This window comes from Nannobrachium achirus (genome assembly GCF_963921795.1).
Source record: "Nannobrachium achirus genome assembly, chromosome: 2".
Lineage (NCBI taxonomy): Eukaryota > Metazoa > Chordata > Actinopteri > Myctophiformes > Myctophidae > Nannobrachium > Nannobrachium achirus.
Window position 1 is genome coordinate 70,261,790 of NC_137811.1, and position 25,688 is coordinate 70,287,477.

At 43.7% G+C, this 25,688-nt stretch overlaps 1 protein-coding gene across 1 annotated transcript; it reads right to left on the bottom strand.

The window, feature by feature from the left end:
* Positions 1–6,476: 6,476 nt before the first annotated feature.
* On the bottom strand, positions 6,477–22,375 carry cmtm7 (CKLF-like MARVEL transmembrane domain containing 7). The gene is made up of 5 exons (XM_080744961.1): positions 22,219–22,375; positions 18,006–18,182; positions 11,525–11,623; positions 11,294–11,375; positions 6,477–7,741 (listed from the first exon to the last, which is right to left on the bottom strand). The coding sequence occupies exons 1-5, from the start codon at positions 22,330–22,332 to the stop codon at positions 7,728–7,730; spliced, it is 486 nt and encodes a 161-aa protein (XP_080601087.1). The 5' UTR covers positions 22,333–22,375; the 3' UTR covers positions 6,477–7,727.
* Between the last annotated feature and the right edge of the window lie 3,313 nt (positions 22,376–25,688).

The following is a 25,688-nucleotide window of genomic DNA, read 5'->3' on the forward strand; positions in this document are numbered from 1 at the left end:
GGTGAGGAACTCTTACAGATCGTCCGCGCTGGCAGCCAGGACGATGAACGCCACCCAGCTGCTGCTTTCCTCCACCAGGCGCCTCCTCAGCGAGATGCGGGAGGTGCCTGACGTGCTGGTGGAGGAAATGGACAAGTCGCTGCGCATGCTGATGGACTTGAATGTCCACGCGATCGAGTGGCTTGGACATGGCATGGATTATTGCATCCAGGCGGAACGTGCCAGGTGGCTAGACAAGGTACAGTGTCCTGGCAGTTCTGGAGAGGAGACCGGGAAGATCCTGCAAGACCTTCCCGGCCACCCTACCTTCCTCATGGGCGGTGGACTGGAGCTTCTCCGCCAGGAGGTGGCGGATAAGAAGATCACTCTGGAGCTCCTGGGAGCCACGACGGACCCCCAGGTACCCAGAAAGGAAAAGAGACAGGGACGGAGCAAGGCCCCTGGTCAGGCTGACAGGGGGCGCTCTTCCTCCAAGCAGGGGAAACAGAACAATCCCCCTAGGACCCCCTCTTCTTCCTCCGCGGGACCCCCTCGCACTGCAGCGGGGGCTCAAGCCCGCTCTCAATCCCGCCACCCTCCCAGGCACGGGATACCGGCCAGCTCCCACAAAGCCCGTGGGAAGCCGCCGCGAAAGTGACACTGGACTCTGGCGGGGTCCCCCTGAAAATTCAGGGGACCCCCCCTTGCAAGCGCAGACGTTTGGACAATATGAACAATTTTTCTTATGCAAAGAAATCAATGTTTATTCCTCCTCTGTGCTCTCCTCCAGTGCCTGTAATAAAAAGTGTGTTGATGAAACAATGCCTGTTTATTTCAAACCCACCTGCTTTACTACAGACGACCCCATTTTGCATGAATTTAACCAGTGTAGAGAAGTCCAGGCTGGAATTTCTTTCCACTCAGATAATATCGCTTCCTCCAGTCATGCAGACAGGTTACAAGCAGAATATTTCTCTTTGCAAAATGTTCCCAGACAAGCTAATTCCTATTCACAGTGGTATAGTCTCTCTAGTGTGCAATACCCCTCTGTCTCCACCGAGCGGCACTGTTATGCCGACTCTAGTTCAGGACAGGAGTTTGGTCTTAGCGTCAGGGAAGAAGCCAACACATATCACCCAGGGTCGGCCTCGTCTTCCCGCAAGGAAGCATATAAAGGCCTTAGCACAGGTTATAAACGTAAATACAATTCCCCGAGCCGGGGATTATGTTACTTATGCGATGAACCCTGTCCCCCGGGCTCCACGTTGTGTGTCGCATGTATTATTAACAAGCGAGGCTTCTTGGAGGTCACGTGTTCGTCCCCCACCGGATACGGAAATAAGCGTACCGGAAACGGAAACGCTCTTTCCGCCGGTGACTCCGCGCCTTCCGGCCCGGAGGTCACGTGTTCGTTCCCCACCGGATACGGAAATAAGCGTACCGGAAACGGAAACGCTCTTTCCGCCGGTGACTCCGCGCCTTCCGGCTCGGCGTCTAGCGGATACGGATACGTGCCCGGATATGGAACCTTTCCCTCCCGGCCCAGTAGTTCCGCTCAGGCGGTACAACCCCAAGGCTTCTCCGTTGCTCAGCAACACGTTAGCACAGTGTGCAGAGCAATGGAAACGTTGCAATCCGAATCACTGGGTGTTTCGGACGGTGACGCGGGGTTACAGACTACAGTTCGCGAAAAAACCCTCCCTATCCAGCAAGGTTATTTATACTCGAGCCCGCGGCTTGAAGGCCGATGCCTTGAGGGAGGAGATAAGTTCACTATTGCGCAAGGGCGCTATAGTGGAGTTATCACGCGACCAGAGCCGTTTAGGCTTCTGGAGCCGTTATTTTCTGGTTCAGAAAAAAGGAGGGGGGCTGCGTCCGATTATGGACTTACGTGCTCTGAACAAGCACTTGAAAAAGTTCAAATTCAGGATGTTGACGTCAGAGTCACTGATGAAAAAAAGTCTGGTATTCAAAAAGTACAAAATCACTGGCATCAAAATATACTTAAAGTACCAAAAGTATAAAGTAGACTACTCGTTATACAGAATGAAATCTTTTGAAAATAGCAAATCTACAAGCTCACAACGCATTGTGAGCTTGTAGATGCCCGAATGTATAATGGTTAATGTATGTTTTGTAATAATCTAAATCTACAAACTATAACTACAAACTATAACTTGACTAAGTTTTCAAATACAGAATAAAAGTAAAATATTTGCCTCTGTAATGTAGTGCAGTAGAAGTATGAGTACTGAAAACTGGAAACACTCCAGTTAAATAAAAGGTACCTCAGAAATGTACTAAAGTACAGTACCTGCGTTAATGTACTTTGTTAATTTACACCACTGCCTTAAAGTAATAAGTACAGTGCTCACATGGAGGTCAGTGTGTGGAAGTTCAACTCACTTTAATAGTTCTCCTATTTGGCTGTGAACTCAGGACCCTGGAGCCTGCCCTGTCCTTCTCTAACTAACGCTTTAAACGCTTTTTTGATGTCTTTGGGACCCCAAAAAACCTAAACCAAAAATACAATGTGAATCAATATGAATAAAATGATAATGAAAATAGTAATTCTTGCAGATCAAATTGCAAAATCAACATTTAGACATTTTGTAGGAGAGGTTTTTGCGGGAAAAAGGTTAAAGAGAATGGATAACTCACGACCCATAAAAAAGGGATTGCAACCCAATATTTGGAAAACACCGTTTTAAACTGCATTCTATGTATGACACACAAACCAGATACAGTTAAACTGACCGTAAATTATGTTCATGCAAAAAGATTATGTCGTGCCATGACACTAAGCGTCCAGTAGGTGGAGCTCTTTGTCAACCTGAAGTGATGAACCCTTTATAAAAATAAAGAACTACAACATTAATACACACACAACAGTAAAACAACAGTGTATGCCTGAATGTCAAAACGTTGTCCATAAGAATAAATCCTGGATCAATAGAACAAGATGAGAGAACCTGTTTTTTGTGTGTGTGTGTGTGTGTGTGTGTGTGTGTGTGTGTGTGTGTGTGTGTGTGTGTGTGTGTGTGTGTGTGTGTGTGTGTGTGTTTGTCTAGCTATACTTATGGGGACTAAACGCATGTTCACACAGTCACCTGCAGGGGACCTCTGACAGTGTGGGGACAAAATAGTAGGTCCCCACAACGGTTACGGTTAAGGTTAGGGTTTAGGGATAGAGGTTAGGGTAAGGCCACAGGACTTGCATAAAAATGAATGGAAGTCTATGTAATGTCCCCACAAGTGATGTAAATATATAGTGTGTGTGTGTGTGTGTGTGTGTGTGTGTGTGTGTGTGTGTGTGTGTGCGTGCGCGTGCGTGTGCGTGCGTGCGTGCGTGCGTGCGTGCGTGCGTGCGTGCGTGTGCGCGAGTGTGTGTGAGTCCATAGTGTGAGTCCCAGGGAGTGCTGAACCATGAGTCATAGTTCCCAGCCCCTCCTCTCTTCCTCCCATAGCCTACCTCATACCTACCTCTCTCTCTCTCTCTCTCTATCTAATCCAAACAAACATTCATTCCTCACTCCTTCCATTCCTCCCTGCTCTAATGATAGAACAACTCGGTTATTCAAGCCCTGTTTGCATGAGCTTCAGCTGAGGATGGATTGGCGTTGGTTGCACACAGCCGAGCTACAAGTGTGTAGGTCTTCTATTTTCAAAATCTTCAAAAACCATTGGCCTATAACAGTGTCTCAAATGTTTACATTTCAAGGTCTCCCCTTAACTCTGACGGTGTACAAATGGAATCAAATGGACCAGAGTTACAGACTCGTATGGGTCAATTTAGACCCCCTGAAGGAACCCACAGAGTCCCTGGACAGTGGACACCACTTTGAGAACCATTGTCCTATAATGATGACACCGGTTGAAAGTGGTTAAGCAGTATCATCATCATCACACTATAGCAGTGCTTCTCTGAACCAGTGGTCCTTGAGGGGGTCCCAGGTGGTCCCCAGCTAAATGATGGAGAGTTGGTAAGATCTTAACTCTTGAGAGTGTAAAATGAAACCAAATGGACCCACAGGGGTCTTGTGTGTTCAGACAGTGTTTATAGACTAGCAGCAGTGAACCACAGACTAGAGTAAATATGAGTAACAGTAATCACCAGACTAGAGTAAATATGAGGAGCAGTAATCACCAGTAAATGCAGGCCCCACCCAACAGCCCTGTCTCCACTCTGCTTAAAGCTCATTTCACTCACATCACAGCAGTATGAGAGGTTCAAACTTTGGTTTGATTTAAAGGTCTGGAACAGGAGTCTCAGACGTAGACACATTATTTGTTAATTGTTTGGTTTCAGGTGAAATACCCCTTTGATCACGTACAACCAAGTAGCCTCTCCCTATTGGGTATGTCAATACATGTGAAAATTGGCAAACATTGGCAAAGATAAATGGTGTTTAGGCGTTAAAAGCCAAACAATCAAGGCCAAAATCTAAACGTGGTGAAAAGAGCCTTTACAGTAACTGATGATGTGCTAATCACTTCCATCACCTCTCCCCATCACCAGCACAAAGTACAAACCCACCTGTACAGCATATCAATGTACTGAACATATAGAATATATAATAGATGTATACAATACATACACAGCATGAGTCCTGCTGCCATTAGCTGCAGCTCGCTCGCTCATTCAATAACAGTGAACAGGAAAGCTAACAGCAATTCAATAGAACCCGGGTCTGTGAGCAAGGCACTAAAGTCACTGCCACAGTGAGAGGTTCTATTCCCACCATGTATATGTATGAATGTATGCATTAACTGATTGTGGATCAGTCACTGCTCCTTCGTTATAAACACTGCGTGTTTACAGTATATAAATGATGTACACAGTTTGTGTTGCTGGCCTGGAGTCAGCCTGAATGTTTAGAGACACTTCAAAGACATAGGAAGGACCTTTAAAGAGAGACTGCTCTGTGCTCCAAGGACAAGGCTTATCACTAGCTTGAGGTCATTGAGAAGTTAAAAACAACCCAACAATGTATTTCCACTGGTCTTCCCTTTATTCATGTTGTATATACAGTCTGTTTATTTTTTATGTGATTTTATATCAATCTTAATGCAAATCACTTTAGTTGCAAGTCTTAACAGTCTTTTAGAACTGATGTGACTTAATTCACTTTCAACTAAACTTCATGGGGTGTGTGTGTGTGTGTGTGTGTGTGTGTGTGTGTGTGTGTGTGTGTGTGTGTGTGTGTGTGTGTGTGTGTGTGTGTGTGTGTGTGTGTGTGCCGCCCATTAAGTTAGCTAGATGTTGCTTCCCTTGGTAACCGGTTAGATGTTGGTTCCCATGGTAACCGGTTGATGGTGGTTTCCATGACAACTGTTTCTATTTGGTATTGTTGTATAAAAGTCCTGCTGTTAAGCTAGTAATATATAGTCTTACAGGAAGTGTAACCATGACAACAGCACTGTTTACATTCCTGGAACCATGGCGACAGCACTGTTGCCATGCTATCATAGAATAGTAGAGGGAGGGCTCTTACAGTTGTGATTTTATCACTGTCACTATTTCGGGAACCGTTCAGAACTGGTAGGTAGGCTAGGTGGACTCCTGCTGCTATACAATTACAATACTTTTCATTTCAAGGTCAATTTCACCATAACTCTGAGTGTACAAATGGAACCATCTGTACACTCGCAAAGTTACAGACCTGTAAGGGTCCATTTGGAACCCGCTCAAGTATTTTTCAATAATTATAATGAAGGTCCAAAATGATATGAAATAGGAATCATTAAAGGGAACCGTTAATGAATCAGACCGTTAAGAGATAGTATTGCTTAAGGATCCCCAACCCTAGTCACTATGAGATTGTGTTTCCTTGACAATTAAATGCATATAGTTTAATCAACCATCTGCCAACAAAGAGACATAAACATAATGGTTAAACAACATTCTCTGACCCTTGGCATTCTGACTGAGTTATACATAGTCATGGTCAGTGTCACGCACCAAAATAACCAATCTACAAGCTCACAACATGTTGCAGTGAGACACATAGTGAGCTTGAAGATTGGCTACTTTATAAGTATAAATCAAATCTGTGGGCGCTGGGGGCGTGTTCTCTCCTACGCGCCATCAGTGCCCACACCCTAGGTGGGGTTGGCGAAAGGGCCTTTCTGTGTGGAGTTTGCATGTTCTTCTCCCCGTGTCTCCTATGGTAGATACCCTCACAAAAACATGCAGTAATCCTGGTCTCAATAATGCCTCCCCCTGGCCAGCCAGGGTGCCTGATAGAGGGGAAAGGAACCGGTTGGAATAACGTGTTCCTTCCACGCGCTACGTCCATACCAGGGAAATCCCCCGTCAGGTGAAAAGAAACAACTTGGACTATACTCATGCATTGAAGGAAGCATGAGGGGTCAGGATTACATAGCTTAGGCAATTGGCACTGGGTGAAAAAATGGGTTACAAAATCATGGGATAAAAAAAAAAAAGCTTAGGGAACAATCATGCACCAGCTTCATGCAAAACAGAGACATCTCCATATTGTGAAAAAAACAACAACACTTTAATAAAATATTTGGTTGTTTTTCCATACTTTGAAATGTGTTTTTCTTTTTGTTGTCCAGTGGATATCGGCACAGCCCGACATAAAAAGGAAATAAAGCATTTAAATACTGAAATGGTTTGTAGAAAACAACCAAAAACAAAATGTAAAAATAAAAATAAGAAAATACAGTAGCTAGATATTTTTCTCTTTTCGGCAGCATGCATATACAGACAAACAGCCTCACAGCACATCATAACACTATCATCATACACAGTCTGAAGTCAGTGGTGGCTCTGAAGGTGATCCCAATGATATCACTCGCCAGTTTCCTAGTTTATAGTTATCGTTCTTATTGTGACTTGTGAACGGCCTTCAAGACCCATTTCTAATTTGGTCTGAGCAATCAGAGCTGACTTAGAGAGCCGTCAATTCATAACGTTCAACAAATCCAAACAGTTCAAAGCAGTTTTTTTAAAGAGGTGGTGCCATAGTTTTGTACTTTTTCCGTTTTATTAGGTGTCTATGGAGTTAACATTACTCTAATAGACCCAGGGTATGGTTATAATGTGCACATTTGTCTTCTTCCCTGTGTATTTATGTTTCTTCCTGAAAGCTGAAAGCCACTGAGTCAAAAGGCCTGATCAAAAAATGACATCATAAAATAATCCCGTCCCCTTTTACCATACACCCAACACTGTGGGTGTGGCTAACTTCAGCTGGGTCACCACCCGGGGGTGGGTGTGGCCACATAAAAACCTAATTTTAACTCTTTCTGTACACTTTTTTGGAAAAAGTCTTCCTCCTAGTATAATCATAATACCTGATGATCATGTTTTAGCAGGGAACAGAATTCATGGCACCCCATCTTTAATATGCGTAGAAAAGCAACACAACTCCAAAACATTCTTCTTCAAATAAAAACTTAAATCACTTCTCCTCCTCGCCAGTTAAAAACAATGTCTGGCAAAGAGGTTCAAAATCTAATTCATAATTTCCTTCATACAGCATATCAAAATCAGGCAAATTAGGCTCAAGAAGTGCTTACATTCAGCCAAAAGTCAGAACTGAAACGGTTGTCCGGCTTTGAAAACGCGTAGCTTAGGGTGAAATTAAACGTCTCTGTTATGGAGGTTTGGTTATTGTGTGGCACGTGTTTAATTACAGCTGTTCTGAGGTCACTGGTCCTACTGAAGGTCAGCTGTCCATCACCTCTGTAGTTTGTAACATTATCCAATAAGATCCTCTTTAAACTGCTGCACCTGCAGAGGAGAGGAGACAACAACAGCATTCATCATTTGATGTGAATACGACTTTTAACGTTTTCTTGTTTCACCACCATGTCAGTATCCTAGGTACAATGGACGACACATTGATTATGTAACTTAGTGGGAGGAAGTCTTTTCCAGGTGTTTCGCCCAGGCGGACAGGGTTTTGAGGTTAGGTTTAGGCATTATTTCTGCAAGGGTTGAGGTTAGGGTTAGGCATAGTGTTTGTGAGGGTAGGATTAGGGTTGGGGTTAGGATTAGACAGAGTTTTAGTGAAGTTAAATGATAGGGTTTAAGCACAATCAAGGCAAAACACCAAGGAAAGAGGGGGTTGTCAAAGGTTCTCAATGTTGGCTCCGGGAAGTGGACAAAATGGACCCCATTGGCAGCTACAAAGTTACAAGCTACCGTTCTTTTTCATCGTAAGCCAGCAACATGAAGATGCAAAGATATGTCATTACGTATACACAAAGGTTGAGATTGTTCAGCTACAAATATACTAAGCTAAAAAATATGCATCCTTTGTATCTGCCAGAAATGTGAACACAATAGGGCATTCACGAATAGTGATTTTTAGTATTCAAATTATTCGACCTCAAAGTATTCGAATAGTCAAATATTCGACAGGACTGGCCAAACTGTCAAATATTAAGTAAGCAAGAGGCTCAAAACGCCTCGCGTTGCGAGGCGTTGTGAGCATGCATGTAGATCGGCTATTTTCACAATATTTATCTGCGGAACCGAGTCACATTAAATATAATACCTACAATTCCAAGTGCTTGTCAGGGTGGGGGTCCCCTGTTCAAGTATATGTTTATTTTGGGGGTCATGGCCTAAAAAGGTTTGAGGGGCATTGACAACTCATTCTTATGACTTCCTATCTAGCCAAGCTTTATAAACTATATATTTTTTAAAGAGAGAAAAAAAAAGCGAATATTCTACTTCGGTGAACAACGTCGAATAGTGACTTTGATATTCGAATATTTGAATATTTGGTGAATGCCCTAGAACACAGCACAATAGTATACAAAATTATTTTAGAAGGTGTGTAGATCCCAGACCCAGAGTCCGTGGCCAATTTGCATATCAAACTGGGGGGGTCCTTGAAGTTAAAAAGCTTGGCCTCGTATGTATCACTGGTCTAGTATAGGCTAATTCAAGCCGGCCATCCGGTTCAGCCTGGTGGAAAGGGTGAGACGGACGTGTGAACAGGGGGAAAAAGACACACCCCCACTAGAGAGATCCGGCTCCACTGTGCCATTATGACATCACAGACTTTCTTCCTGTGCATGTCGGTTTGGCAATCTGCCAGCAAAGCATGCTTGCCCTTGTTTGTGTAGATTATTTACTTGTGGCAGAGAATCTAAATCGAAACTAAATGTTTTAATATAACACATTTAAAAACAACTATCATTGTTCTAAAGTGCTGTACAAACAAAGCAATATTAAAGCAGCGCGGAACGGTCAATAATAAACAAAGTATAGTAGTAGTGAAATGTTAAAAACAACAAAGCAAACCCTTATTAAGTATAATAAGATACAAATTCAAGTACACATTCAACCATCAGGGGGATTCAAAAGCTTGTGAATAGAAAAAAGTCTTGAGCCTGGATTTAAAACCTCAACGGAGGGGGCAGATCTGACAGAGAAGGAACGTTGTACCACAGCTTAGGAGCAGCCACAGCAAAGGCACAGGGTCACCCCTGAGCTTACGTTTACTTCTGTAGGCGGCAGGGACTCTCCAAGTCCCCATACAAGAACGCACCGTGCGTGGATGGTGGTGTTTTCATGAAAACATCCCAATTAAAAGGAGAACACTGTCCTTTAATTAATTAAACCCTGGAGTCCATATTTTGGCTGTACAAGCTCACAACGGGTCACTCACAATGCATCCCATTGTATCAAGCTCCATTAAGGGCTTATAAGCAGTTAACCTCAGATTCAACCTCCATGATGACCAGCTGCACCAACCTGCTTCACTACCAATGCACTGCTTTCTCCTTTCCCCCGTTCTGAAAGTAACCGAAGCCCCCAATGCTGTTGTTCCCATTCTGAAAGTAACCGAAGCCCCCAATGTTGTTGGCAGTCGATTCAACGCTTGTACAAATACACCATTTCACTTTGAGTCTAGGCTCAGGAAGTAGGCCTGTAGTGTCATAGTGACACTGTGTAGTCAGCAGCCTTCCAACCCCCACACCACACACACCCCTCTGGGCACACATAACTCTTTCACTATGAGTAGCGTCCCTGCTTCCCCCCCGCCCCCTCCCCAAAAAACACATGTTCTTGTTGCATCTGCATCTGCACCAGAGTTGCATGCGGTACCACACCGTCCGCCCAGAGATCTTTCAGGAGCATGCGCACGCACATGCATTGATTAAAAATCAACCCTTCATTTTACAACTCAACAAAGTTTACAAAGGCTGCCGACTGCCGGGTGTCACACCAGGGGCGTCAATTGGGTATGGCAGGGGTATGCAGCTGCCATAGCCTGGGTCCAAGGGGGAAAATGAAAGTTACTTTTAAATATAAATCCATGAATGTCTCTCTGTTATTATGTTGTTAAATTACAGTAAAATAACTACAAATGCAAAGTTTTACAAAATGGTCACTTTAAGAAGGTATTATAATTATATTCTCCACGCTTGTTTTCTCCCCATCTTGACAAAATGGTATATTCCCAGGTTCCGCAGGTCAGCTGCACAGGTGCAATGTTTACTAACATGCCAAGTTTAGCTGCACTTGAACAACCGTTCCAGGCTGCCATATCCAGCCCAAGAAACTGTAGAAACTAGGGGAAAAAATAAAATGTACTTAAAATAAATGTATCATGCCTGTTCGCGCGCGTGCAAGACACCAGTCATGTTGCCATACCTTAGCTTTTTCTGAACTGACGCCACTGTGTCACACCAGCGTGAATAAACATAGCAATGAGTCTAGAGATGCAGGTCAGTGGTCCACTGTGACCTGTAGTGTAGGTGTTAAGCGTCCCACCGGATATACTACACTCACCAATGCAACACTGCTCAGCACTGTGTTTGTGTTTTCATAGTCTCGCATGGCCAGACTGTTGACCCCCACGATTTGAAAACGCTCCCGTCATACAGTCTGGGGAGACGGAGGTCTTATGATGAGTATAATGATAAAGCAGAAGTGAAGCCTCCTCCACACTTCCGTTTTGTTTTGCGCACATTTATCCTGATGTAAATAAAAATCATCTAAGCATATTTATAAAGCTTGCTGCTTAGCAAAAAATGCCAGCTTCCATTACTCGCCGTTCAGGAGCTGTAGTTCCAGACTCTATTTAGCATTCGGAGATTGTGGAATAGTTGTCTGGCTACACAAGACTAGTGTTTTCATAACTCGTTATGAAAATGTTTCCTTCACCAAATGATGTTCCCCATCAAGGTCAAGAAACAGCGGTTATAGTTTTACTATTCAGCTCCACTCTGTGCGTCCTCTGATCTAGGATCTGATACTTGTATTAATGTAGGTTGATGTGATTGACAAAGGATCAGATGTAGCTGGCCTGGGGTCAGTGTTTACCTGTTTGCTGGGAGCCACAAGTGACTCTGTAAGAAGTCCACAGACTGACGGCCAGCAGGAATGTAGCGATGAAACCAAACACCTGCAAGACAAGACAATAGATCACTCGATTATTTAATTGTATAATTTAATTCAAACGGTGCCGCGCTGTGAGCTTGTATATCTGCTACTTTTCAGTAGTTAAAGCATAAAATAATGGTTAAAGTGGTTAAAGAACTGTGATGTACTTACCGATCCAGCCACCAGTTCAGACCAGCCGCCGCTCTTCACAGAGGCAACGATGGAAGCGATGAGGATGAGGAGCGTCCCCACAGCGTAGTGCAGGAACTCCTACACAACCAGACACATGACATTCATGGTTAGGAACTCCTACACAACGAGACACATGACATCCATGGTTAGGAACTCCTACACAACGAGACACATGACATTCATGGTTAGGAACTCCTACACAACGAGACACATGACATTCATGGTTAGGAACTCCTACACCAGACACATGCCATTCATGGTTAGGAACTCCTACACAACGAGACACATGACATCCATGGTTAGGAACTCCTACACCAGACACATGACATTCATGGTTAAGAACTCCTACACCAGACACATGCCACTCATGGGTTTACTTTACTTTTCAGTTGACTGGCATCTTTTTAAACCACTTTAAAACTGGTGTCCCTTTTTTGGGCATGTCATTGTGAGGCAAACACTTTCAAAAGATTTTGGGGGCAGATCTACAAGATCACATCATGTCACGATTGTAGTGGCTAAGAAGATGGTTGCTATGCGGTGGACATTTCCTCATACCTTAACATTTCGCCAGTGGTCTCTAACCTTTTTAGATATTGTATATTTAGAGCAGTCGACAGCAAGATTACACGGAGCAAATGAGGACAACTTTATTATATGGTCGGGAATAGCAGATAAGCTCAAGGATATGATTCACTACAGTGGTAAGTTAACAGCCTGGCACAGGCATGCACTATTTTAAATTCTGTGTTGGTCTGGGGAAAGGAGGTGGGTGTTTTTTTTTTTATTTCTTCTTTTCTTGTCTTGTCGTTGTTGTTTGAGTTGTTGTATGTTGTTTGTTTGTACATTTATCTTGTGATTTCATTTGTTTTCACATTTTATTCATAATATAATTGTTTAACTCTTCTACATGTAACATTCATGCTTTGAATAAAATAAAAAAGTTAATAACAAACAAATGTCACGATTGTGAGCTTTTTCATTCAAGTATAAGATTGGTATCCCGGCCCGAAAATGCATTTTCTGTTCATTATAGAGCTGGAGAGATGAGGAGACCGCTGTTCCTGAGCCAACACTCAATGATTATCATCATAATATAGAGCTATTTAACGCTTGTTTTGACACATACATTTGACACTTAACTCCCCCATAACAACAACCAACACCCCGGGAACTGTTTCTTCATTTTCTGACATCTCAACTTCACTGTCGGCAGGGGCGTTGGCCAATCAGAGGTGTGTTCAAAGCAAACAGTAAAACAAGCCTGTTTTCTTCAAACAGAGGAAGCTGAACTTCCTCCGCCACATAATCAGCGCATACGGTAACTATGTACTGTATGTATTACTAAACTATTACACAGCTTGGTTGACCCACGCTTCCGAGTGGTTAATAATAACTGCCCTCTGTGGTCACAACTTTTTTTATATCAATTACATAATTTTTTGTCAAATTACGGTCAGGGTGCGTGTGGTACCACATGCGCACAAAATGCCTTCTTCAATGTGCCTGGTTAACTAACCTGCCTTTCCTCATCTCAAGTCAAGATATTTGGTTTCGGGGACATCCAGAAGCAAAGATTTAACCCATTTAGGAAGCGTTTGAGTGAGGGCGGATTCACACTGCGGTCTCGGGACCTTTCTCGAGGCTACTTGGCAGATGTTTTGACAGTGTGTGAAGCCTCGGTTTTCCTCAGAAACGGATAGCCTCGAAACCACCTCAAGAGGTAGTCTCGAGACTGCATTGTGACCGGTGAGCTGCAGTGTGAAGCAACCGTCCACAAAAACGGAAAATGACCTCATATAAAGTCGACGAGTCAGGCGTCGCCACAAATAAACACTGGGTAACAGTTGTCGACATGGCCTGGTCTAACAGAGAGATTGCTTGCTTGTAGGGCTGTCTTCTGCGTCGTTTTAAGCCCCGCGAATCGACACCAATTGTTTGAGTCGAGGAGTCGAAAATATATATTTTTTTATATCACCAGTTAGCCTACTACTGCGGTGCGCTGGACTGGTGGCATGTACTTCTAATTGAGAGAAGTAGCAATTGGCGAACAGTTATTTATTGTCTCGCACCAGCGCACTGGCAGGGGTGAAAGTGAGACGGAACGTCCAGAACCGCCGCTCCGTTAAAACATTCGGAGCCGGGACGGTGCTCCGTTAAGAGGAAGAAGCAAGCTGTCAAAATCCCATATTAAATAACCTGCCACAGCACAAACGCATGTCCAAGTCCAAGAAGTAAACAATCTAGCCTACTAATGTCAGATTAACATACACGTCTACTAGTTACATTTTCTAATTAAGTGCTTCTGAATTGTTCCAGTGTTTTTGTAATCCAAATGCTGTTTGTGTTTCGCAGCCTGTGTCCATGACATGTCCAAACTGCTAGCTCTCGTCCATGAGCTGTGCCTCCCCCATCCGTTTTTTCTGATACCGTTCTCGACACTGACTCATTGCTCTGTGTCCCGCGACTGTGGACGGGATCCCATCGTTCATTTAAAAGAGCCGTTCAAGAGAGCCGAATCGTTTGCGAATGTCTCATCTCTACTGCGCGCTGCTTGGGACGGGGCAGAGTTGGCCTAGCGGAGAAGTTTTATTTGTTTTAACGGTGTTATCGGTGTGCACTGCTGTGCCTGCTTGACGTGCTTGTTACCCTTAATGTGAATATTAAGCCACACTGTGGCTTGTGAAAGCGTTTCAATTGTAGGCTACGTTGATTATTAAATAATACAAATAATAACGTGCGCTGTGCTGCGCTGGACTCATCATTCTGCAAGTTTCTGTGCCTGGAAAATAGCAGATCTACAAGCTCACAACGCGGCGCGGATGCGAGGCATTGTGAGCTTGTAGATCAGCGAATCACTCGACACCTACTATACAGGTCTATTGATATGCAAATAGGCTTGTTTCTTTGTTAAACAGTTGTCGAGGTGTGAACTTCGGGGGGTGCGAGACCCCGGCTCAGAAAAGGTTTGGGTCGTCGGGGGGCGCACGACCCAAGACCACTGCAACACTGTTCCACACTATAACTCTATGGTTCCACACTGCGCTGTCGCGCGTCGGAAACATGAAGAGGCGCATTGGATTGTTACATCAACTTTCGTGCCTGAATTTCTTGGCGACCAGAATCAGTAATGTCGCATAGTTGATGACGTCTGTATTCACTGGCGAGGCACTATGTGCATACCGCCACCTATAGGATCAGGATGTATAGTGCTAGTGGTCTCCAGGGAGGGAGAATCTTTGCCAATGTGAATGCTGGCCAGCGTGAACCAGCAACCGTTTTCAGAATCAGTTCTAATCAAACGGATTGCAGTGTGAATCCGCCCTCAGTGAAGCCCTTTTGGGGTTCTTAATGCTATGTAGGCTACAGCAGTGATTCCCAAACATTTTCAGGTCAAGACCCAAAAGAGAAATGAAGACGTTGGGAGCTGGGAGCCAAGCTAGTGAAAAGAGTAGATCTACAAGCAAAGCGTCACGTTGTGAGCTTGTAGATCAGCTGTTTTCACTACATAGAGAAATCATTGCATCTTTTTTATTTATGCTTTTGGGGATTTCTGTTTTTTTTTTTATGTTTTGAAATAATATTTTTTGAATTCAGAAAACGTAGATCAGGATTTAGAAGGCGTTGTTAGAATTGACCTCAGGCCTAAATGGGTTCAAAATCACTGTCACTATTGAAATAAAGCAGAAACAGGTGATGCAAGACCCCGCCCGTTGCATCACCACCACGCTGAGGTTCATGTCTCAACAATGACCTCCGTCCTCCATGTTCGTTATTTCGAGCAGCCGTAGCTGAGAGAGCAGGCACGTGCACACATAGATATCAAAGGGGGCTTGAGTCCCTGCCCTTTTATCCGTCTGTAAAAAGTGCCCTCTCCAGTAGTGATGTGTCGTTCATGAGTGATTCGTTCATAAGAATCGAATCATTAGCATGACTCGTGAACGATTCGTTCAAATCCCTGAAATGGGTCGTTCACACTTTCGTTCACACCCCCGCCTCTCCCCCTATTAGCCCCGGCCGGCAGACAGGACGCGACGGCGGGCTGCTCGCGACGAAATAAAAACGCTCCCGCGATTGTGTTTTCACGGGGCGATCGCGCTATGAACAAGTCTTTTGAACTAATCTTTTGAACGGATCATTACCGTGAACGTGAACGAAATGATCCGTTTACTGAAATGAACGGGATTGCCCATCACTACTCTCCAGACCATGAATGCAGTTTTCACTATGGTGAAAGAAATACAAATGTCCCTCTTTCCATGCTATACCTGAAGGCAGCATTCAAGAGAATTGCCTTGTCCAAACTCTCCTGAACTTGAATGCAGCATCTTATGTTGAAAGAATTGCCCTCACTGTGTAGAAATCCATGCCGTTCGTCACATCTCCACAATCAAGTACCTAAAATAGCCTGCGACGCGCTGTGAGCTTGGAGGTCGGCTATTTTCAATATTTCCACCAAAAGGCCCTTTTAGAAATGTCAGCCCCTTCCTCTCTAACATTCTCTGCACGTCCATGGCTGAGAGGTTAAAGAGAGGAGAGACTGTCTGGCAGGGGTGGAAAATGCAAATGGTTGTCGAAAATGCATTTTGTTAATTTGAACACTTTCATCTGAAGGACAGTATAGTATGTAGGGTAGATTGATAAAGCTCAGCTCAGAGAGAGAAAAGTCTGGCTGATGTTTATATTAATAGCATTTACTTTTAATATAGGTACTGAATTCAGAAAACTTTTGATACTTGTTATCAGATACTTTAAGACTTTTACTCAAATGGCATTCTAATATTGTAGGTGACTTTCACTTTTAGAGGCTGAGTTTCTAGTCAGTTACAGTATGTGTACAAGTTGTGGCTTGTGGGAAGTGTGGTTTTTAGGTACATTTTCCGCCACTTGTTGCTGCCAATGCGTAGCAGCAGCAAGAGGAAGACGGTTGGTGCCTGTATGGTTTGCCAATATGGTACCACCATAAAAGCTTTAAATGCAGACTTCTAGTGATAGTAGCTCAGTAATTTAGTCAACCTGGGCTCCCTATTTCCCCGTCATTAGGTGAAAAGAAAAAGGAAATCCTACATAACAAACGACCAAATGTCTGTCTGTCTGTCTGTCTGTCTGTCTGTCTGTCTGTCTGTCTGTCTGATATCCATGCTGAAACAGTGCCCACATTTGGACATGACTGACATCACTGATACATCTTAAATCCTACTATCCTACGAGCCGATACTTTCACCTCAGTACACACCACAACAACTGTGCACACCCCATAACCCAAACTCTGTCTGCACATCATTTGGAGCACATTGTGTTTGACCGGGCAAGGACTAGTAATAATAAGCTCACAAAGTGCTGCTCATTATTTTGATTATCAGCAGGCAGCTGAGTTGCTTTTAAAATGCTGTAGTGTTTACTCTGAACTGGAAAACAAAGTACACAATCAGCCTTTGGGGTTCATGCCCTTTTAAGTGGTTAAACACTGCTTTCATTCTTTCATGGACATCTTTTCTGGAGCATTTCTCAAACCAAGGCAGCATTCTTTTTATCTCTACAGTTCTTAGAATTTTGAGATCAGCCTTTGTACACACGTACACACACACACACACACACACACACATAGGCACGCACGCGCGCACATGACAAAATGAACCCATTAAAACCGGGGAAGCATCTGTATCATTTTAGGTTTTAGATATATTTAACACATCGATTGGCTATTCAAAAATGGCAGACATACAAGCTCATAACACGACAAACACGTCACTTTGTGCCGCACTATGAGCTTGTAGATCTGCTATTTTTCTTATCATGAAAATGTGTGCACATCTTTGAATTTATATATTTTTCAAAGCGAACATTTTTAAATCAAATCTTTGGCCCTGGAACAAAATACAGTAAATGGTAAATTTATATAGCGCCTTTATCCAATGCGCTTTACAGAGATTGTGCATTACATTCACCCATTCACACACACATCCATACACCGATGGCGGAGGAAATCATGCAAGGCACCAACCTGCTCACCGGGAGCAACTAGAGGTTCAGAGTCTTGCTCAAGGACTCTTCCACACTAACTCTGGGGGAGCCCGGGATCGAACTGGCAACCTTCCGTTTGTCAAGCGGCCACACGACCCGAGCCACAGCCACAGTATTTGGAGATGGGGGTCCGCGGCCAAACACATAATTTCGGGGGTCCTTGACATGATAAGGTTTTGAGAACCACTGATATATATGGCAACGTAGGTTTTTCAGAAAACTGTTAGGATTTAGAAGACTTGGCCTCAGGTTTTAGGTTCTAATGGGGTTCACACACACACACACACACACACACACACACACACACACACACACACACACACACACACACACACACACACACACACACACACACACACACACACACACACACACACACACACACACACACACACACACACACACACACACACACACACAGTGCTACTGTACTTACAGTGAGAGGCCAGTTGATGCAGGGTATTTTCTTCTGCAGCCTGAAGACGTACATGAGGAAGAAGATGAGGAAGGCGAACAGGAACCAGAGCGTCACCACCTCAAAGTACCGGTAGGAGTGGTAGTCTGTCCATCCTCGTGCACAGTGCACGCACAGGAAGGCTATGAGGAGAGTGATCTGCACGCACGCGCACACACACGTACACACGTTAGTCATTTAACTGGCCTTCTCGTTCTCATTGCAACACAAAACATTTTTTATCTACATTTTTATCCCACAATTTTGTTACCCATTTTTTCACCTGGTGCCTATAGGGTGTGCCAAATGTAGTTCTAAGAGCGGCCATTTCTTGGGTCAACACAGCCTTACACAGGTGTTCTGAAGTAGAGCATTAGTTCTATGCAATCAAACAATTGAAACACCTGTGTTTTGACCCAAAAAATGGCCGCTAAGGACTACAATTGCGTCACCGTTGGCACACACTATTGCCTAAACTGTAATCCAGGGCTTTGCTCTCCCTCTGCCAACCAGGGGAGTGAGAGCCCCGAACTGAGCTCATGCTTCCTTCTGTGCATGAGTGACAAGCCGCTTCTTATCACCTGACAGGGGGGAGCTTCCCTGGTTGGACATAGCAAGTGGAAGGAACACGTTATTCCAACCAGTTCCTTCTCCCCTCCATCAGGCGCCCTGGCTAGCCAGGGGGAGGCAGTATAGATACCAGGATTACTGCATGTTTTTGTGAGGGTATCTACTATCTACCCTATAGGAGACACGGGGAGAACATGCAAACTCCACACAGAAAGGCCCTTTCGCCAACCCCACCTAGGGTGTGGGCGCTGATGACGCGGAGGAGAGAACTCACCCCCAGCGTCCCCGGACGAAATTGAACCCAGGACCTTCTAGCTGTGAGGCGACAGCACTACCGACTGCACCACCGTGCCCCCCAACACAACACCTTTATAGAGAATTCTAATGCAACCAACTGTAAGGACAGAGACATGCTCAGCATAATGTATAAACACACATTTTAACATCTTTATTTGCATTCACATTTAACAAGAAGTTCTTGAACGCAAACAATAGTGGATGAGCAAACTTGGAAAAAGCTGTACAACAAGTGCTAGGGTATAGGTCATGGGTACAGGAAGCATCGCCTTCTCCATATATGGCGACTGCCAATTATTGCAGACACTGAACAGAATTTTGCCAATGCCTTCGCTCTTGGCTTGGGCATGCCTGCAATCTGCAGGCCCCTCACTACTGATTTATGGACATTACCAAGGCTTCCAAATGCAAACACCAGTAGTTTACACTTGTAGCCAAGTTGTAAGATAGCATCCTTAAGACGTTGGTACTTAAGTGCCTTTGTAAGGAATGCCTCTTCCAGACTGTGGTCAAATGTACATGCCACTTCTAAAATGGTCACTTCTCTACTGTCCTCATCAACAACAACAATATCTGGTGTGTTAGCTGTGACATCTGAAAAGGCATCATTTTCATTATTGTGCGTGAACATGGCAATTGAAACACGTGAGTGTGTATACATGTTGGCAGATGATGAAACATATGAGCGTATGTCCTTAGCTAATAGGTCAACAATTCTGTCGTGCCTAGCAATGTACATTCCCTTATATACATGACAGCCATTAAGAATATGTGACAGTGTTTCTGTAACTGGAGTGTGTTCATGGTGCAGACAATGAGGAGGAAATGTGTTAGGGTACCACAGGGAGAGATTGAGTCTGGTTGGAAGGACCTGTAATCTGGCTTTGGCTGTAAAGATGACTATATCCTCATCAACTGCATTGTTCTTGTATATTGTATGTGATACTGTGTGGTCTGCATCAGGGAGGCAAGCTAGCTTTCCCTGTAGTTTTAAACCAGTCCAGTGTTGTTGTTGTTCTTGTTGTTGTAACATGATGAGGTGCTTCCGTGCAGTAACTGGTGATATGTGATGTTGTGTATCAATAACGGTAGCCCTTACTGAGACTAAACAGTTGGTAATAATGTCCTCAGAAACTGCCACTGTTTCCGAGTCAGGTCTAGCCCAGCTCAGGGATATTCCAGTTCTCACACAGAGGTCATTGAGGTCAGGCCAGTCTGACGATACCCCAAACCCAGTAGCATTTGAGTCCATTTTCAGGTTGGGCTTTCTTCTGAACCCCAGGAAGCCTGGATCGCCCTCTGCTGCCAAAGGCACTTTACGCCGTTTCATGTCTAGAAACAGAGATGATCTAGCAAGTTCCCTGACAGTTTTGTCATCACTGTTCAACATGTTTGTTAGGTGAGCCAGCCTTGTGGCGTTATAAATCCACTCCATGTTCGGCACGCCAAACCCACCGTCCTGCTTTGACTGGAAAATAATGTCTCTGGTGCTGTGGGTGTTAAGTCCGAACCATTTCCTCACAAAGTGAACTATACTATCGTTTAGGTCACTGAGTGTTTTACATGCTATGTGAACGTTGGAGAAAAGATGTTGTACTCTAGTCAGGGCAACCTGCCTAATAGCCTCCAACTTCATCAGCAGTGGTAGTGGTGAAGCATCGATCAGGTTCAGCCTAGCTGTAAATTCAGATGTTATGTACTCAACCTGTTCTTTCCAGTCCCCTGCAATATTAAATCTATGCCCTAGATAATTATAGGACTCGTGTAGATCATATACACGGATGGGCTGTGAGTTGATGGTGAACTCAGGGCTTTTATCAGCCTTAGACTTATACCAGCGGTTGCCACCACTACGCCTCTGGTAGAGAACAGCACACTTGGTGTTTTTTGCCTCTAGACCTGACCAGTCTAGAAACCTGTCTGTTCTCGCAAGCATGTTTTTAACAACACTCTCCTCCCGAGAGGCTAGCTGTACGTCGTCCGCATAGCCCTGGACAGGGTTTGGGGATAGTACATTGGGTGGTGCACAGTCACACAACCACTTAATCCACCCGTTGATGGCAAGGACAAAGTTAATGGCACTCCAGGGACAGCCTGTCTTAATGCCTACTTGGAGAGTACACACACACACACACACACACACACACACACACACACACACACACACACACACACACACACACACACACACACACACACACACACACACACACACACACACACACACACACACACACACACACACACACACACACACACACACAGCCGGGTTGAATGGGCTGACAACTGACTGTCAATCAGCATGTACAGGTTTCAGTATGCAGCATAGGTCAGGGGGAGCTATTCATTTGTTTACATCCTAGTCTATAGACTAGAATGTAAACAAAGTGTCGGTGTCGGTCTGACAATGGCCAAAATGATTATTTTATCATTATTTTACGCTTTTTGTGGTAATTTTTGAATAGAAACACATAATATGAAGCTTATTTTTTTATAAAATATTTTCGAAAAATTATTTTTATTTTAGCATCCGTTTTTCAAGAAAAAGTTGACTATAGCTCCTATTTAATGCATGTGTGTGAAATGGTCTCTCTCTCTCTCTCTCTCTCTCTCTCTCTCTCTCTCTCTCTGATGAAGCTCCATCATAGAGCCTGGTTGCAGAGCTCTTATGAAATGGTCTTCCATAGAGCTATAGTTATTGTGGTAGTACAGTAATGATCATATCCCCATATCTCTGTCTCATAACAGCTGCTTCATTTCCCCAAAGACAAATTCCATGTCCTGTTTAGCTATATTTAAAACAGTGCATATAGCCTATATAAATATGACTTCAACCCAGCAGCGGAGTAAAAAAGTAAAAGTAGTCATTATGGACAGTTGCCTTTTCATACTCACATACAGTAGCCTATAGCCTATCATATTATTGAATTATGATTATTGATGTTTAATTAATGTTGTGTGGAGTTCATTTTGACTTACTGGGTGGGTATCAAACATGAGGATTATGATATATCATCAGTAGGCCTATTTTGGATTTACATTTTTATTAATAATCTAAACCCGAAAAGTAACTAAATGTTGAATGTAGTGGAATAGCCCCACAATACATTTGCATACAATCAGAATTACTCAAGTAGCTACTTTGATAGACTTTTAACTTTTCACGATCGCATGGTCCCAACTTGTGATTCCCAAGTAGAAGAGAGAGACCAACAGGTCCCAAGAAGCGACGCGTCGTCGTGAGCTTGTGGATGTGTTCTTTTCGCCAAGCGACAACCAACCCAGAGAACTGTGAGAAGAGATTTAAAACTTTAATTTAAAAACTTACGATCTGTGCTATCTTCAGCAGGCCCGGCACGGATCGGCAGTAGCCCAGGTTTAGAAAGCCTCCATCTGAAGAAGAGGAGGTGGTGGTGGTCGTTGTCACCACGGTGTGCGACATTCTGTCCGTTAAGTTATAAAGAAACTATTCAACGATCAGTGCGTTAACATGAACTACTGGACCCGTTGATGTTTCAACTGGGTGGAACTGGAGCTCTCTCTCTCTCTCCTCTCTCTCTTTTTCTTTTTTCCCATAGCCCGGAGGGCCACTGTGATTGGTTTGGCTTTGGCAGTTGTCAAGGCAACCGCCCGCCCAGTATTATTTTTAGCTCTACAAATAGTTTGCAGACAGTGGTGGAAAAAGTATGCAAATGTTTTACTTTTCTACTTTCTATTTCAGGGGTCTTCAACGTTTTCAGGCCAAGGACCCCTTATAGTTGAGAGAGAGATGAAGCAGGGACCCCCACAACCTGTTCATAGATTCCATATAGTTTCATTGTTTGACAGCACAATCATCAGTGTAATTTGGATTCATGTCAATTTGTGTTTTCAGATATCTAACCAATTGAACCATCAATACTTAATAAACGTGACATTTCACTCTGTAGGCCTACTTAGTCTGCTCTTTTCCCCTTCTACACCAAACCTCTTTGTTGAAAATAGCAGATCTACAAGCTGGAAGGCGAGCTTGTAGATCTGCTATTTTTGGCTAAAGTTCTCAGAATATGGACTAGGGTTCAAGTGGTTAATATAAAAAAGGAGAAAAAAGGTCACACAAAGATTTGGAGGACCCCCTGTAGTGACTCTGAGGACCCCCTAGGGGTCCCGGACCCCTGTTGAAGACCCCTGTCTGTTCTACTTTATCTGTTACAAGTCCGCAATTCCAGAATGAAGGCCTACTTGAGTAAAAGTGATATCAAAAGGTACTTAAGGAAAAGTAGGCTACTCAGTAGACCTACTCATTATGCAGAATGTCCTATTTCAAGTTCTCAAATGTGTACAAATCTTTTTGAAAACAATGCCGACGCATTGTGAGCTTGTAGACCGGGCAGAAGTAGTTAAAGGACAACTTAAGTTTTTTACAACAAGGGTTCATATTTTAGATTGTAATTAATGAACATAAAAGATGAGTGTTAAAATTATTTCATTTACTTCTTTCTATTGTTTTAGAGATTCTTATTTCAGTTGTTGGGGGCATGCGTACAAGTGGCTAAATATGTCATTTTACACAGAATAAGCCCATTCCCAAGATACAAAGCAACCTTTCATGGTTGGATGTGACTTATGGGGGCTAGAAGTGTTACTGTAAATATCAATAAAGAAACTGCTGGCTTATTGTGTCTAAAAATACATATTTAGCCACTTGTACGCATGCCCCCATATGTACGCATGCCCCACATTTTAGCACGGTAAACGCGATAAAAAAATAGAACGAAGCAAATGAAAACATTTTAACACTCACTTTTTCTTTTCTCTAATTACAATCTAAAATATGAACCCTTGTTGTAAAAAAACAAAGTTGTCCTTTAATGTATGTTTTGTAATAATAATTAATCTACAAGGTGGTCACTAAAGTTCTGAAATAATTGTAGTGGAGTAAAAGTACAATATTTGGATCCAATATGTGGTGGAGTAGCCTAATTAGAAATGAATTGGAAATACTCAAGTTAAGTAAAAAAATATCAAACTTGTCTTTGGTGTTACTTTACACCACTGTACTCTACAAATAGTTTGTACAATCTGAGCCTGCTAACACCAATTAAGAGCAAATTCTCACAGATAATAATATTATTAAAATAATCTTAATTCAGCTAACAACGCCCACTCCTCCATGACAACCAACTAGAGCGGGCCGTACCTCTGAACTATGGGATCACACACACACACACACACACACACACACACACACACACACACACCTCTCTCTCTCTCTCTCTCTCTCTCTCTCTCTCTCTCTCTCTCTCTCTCTCTCTCTCTCTCTCTCTCTCTCTCTCTCTCTCTCTCTCTCTAGAGGGAAAGGCTTACATGGTAAAAGTATTGTTGTCCAATCACTCATGCCAGAGTGCCTCGCTTTCTCTGAGCGTGACGGTGAACGGGCCTCCTGTTCATATCTATTATAGAATTCATTCAAGTGGCCTTCTGGAAACCAGAAGGTTCCCGGTTTGATTCCCGGCGGCTCCTGCGCTGACCCCAACCTAACCCCCGATCCCAACTCCAACGCTAAAGCTGGGAGCTGATGCAGACCAAAGCAATGTTTCTCAACCTTTTTTCTGCATGGGCACACTTTTCATGTCCCAAGAATCCATGGGCACACCAGCATAATACAGGGGTGTAAATATCGTCACTGTCGGGAAGAAACCTCGTATCTCCAAGTTTCAACGTTTCTTCGCAAAGTAAAGCCCTGCTTCATCATACAAGGCTGTCGCACAACAGTAGTGAAAACAGCAGATCTACAAGCACACAGTGCGAGGCGTTGTGTGCTTGTAGATCGGCTGTTTTCACTAGTTTAAATAAACTAGTAAAATACAATAGGCCTACTGGTTTCAAGCAGTTTCTTTTTCAAATCTTTTTTATTAAGGTACAATGTCACAATGAGGCAGGTACACACATAGTGATGGCACCCCAAATCACATTCCAATCACAATAATCATTGGTACAAAATATCACAAGATCTGAAGCGATCACGGTACGTACACATTCAGTTGTAAATTAGAGAAACCCTGCCCTTAAGAGATAATAAAAGAAAACATTTTTTCCCATATACCCAATTTAGTGTCAAGCCAATTCCCCCATCCCCATACTCTACGTTAGACCTATCCCTGCTAATCCCCACAGTAGTCATTGGGAGGGTAAAGACAACAACGGGTCTCCTCCGATACCCGATCCGTCATGCCACCATCTTCTTTTCACCTGACATTAAGGAGCTTCACCAGGGGGGCGTAACGCATGTGGAGGTACACGCTATCCTCCCCGGTTCCACCCCTCTCTGAACAGGCGAGTTTCAAGCAGTTTCAAGGGGCACACTTGACCCTTTTCAGGGGCACACCAAAGGTCCCCAGGCACAGTGGTTGAGAAACACTGGACTAAAGGACAACTCCACACTAAATGACATCTAGGCTCAGTTTCCTATAGGCCTATTGGTCCCAAATGACTGTCCATGGCCATGGGTAGCCTCGTAAACCGTCTCCTCCTGGAGCGACATTCTATTTGCTCACCAGGAATCCAATCAGAATTGCAGGAAGCGGCAGGTTTACGAGGCTAGTCCATGGGGTCTATTAGGCAGAAATGTTGTCCAGTTTCCCCTGCAGAACCCAGCAGCCCTCATAGCATAGAGTGGAGCCCATATAAAGCCTATCACATTTACACTATCTGTTGCAGTCAAAAGTGTTTATTTTAATGAATGTGTTATTGTCATTACAAACACATCCATGCCTTGGTTGTCCCACACAGGCTGCCACAGTCTCATAAATCATGTTT

What these genes read in the sequence shown, in the direction of transcription:
- cmtm7 (XM_080744961.1), bottom strand. Translation starts at nt 22,332, where the DNA reads ATGTCGCACACCGTGGTGACAACGACCACCACCACCTCCTCTTCTTCA. An exon ending in TGCTGAAGATAGCACAGATC is followed by an intron (nt 18,183 to 22,218) that starts GTAAGTTTTTAA and finishes GCGTGCGTGCAG; the next exon opens with ATCACTCTCCTCATAGCCTT. An exon ending in CTGAACTGGTGGCTGGATCG is followed by an intron (nt 11,376 to 11,524) that starts GTAAGTACATCA and finishes CTTGTCTTGCAG; the next exon opens with GTGTTTGGTTTCATCGCTAC.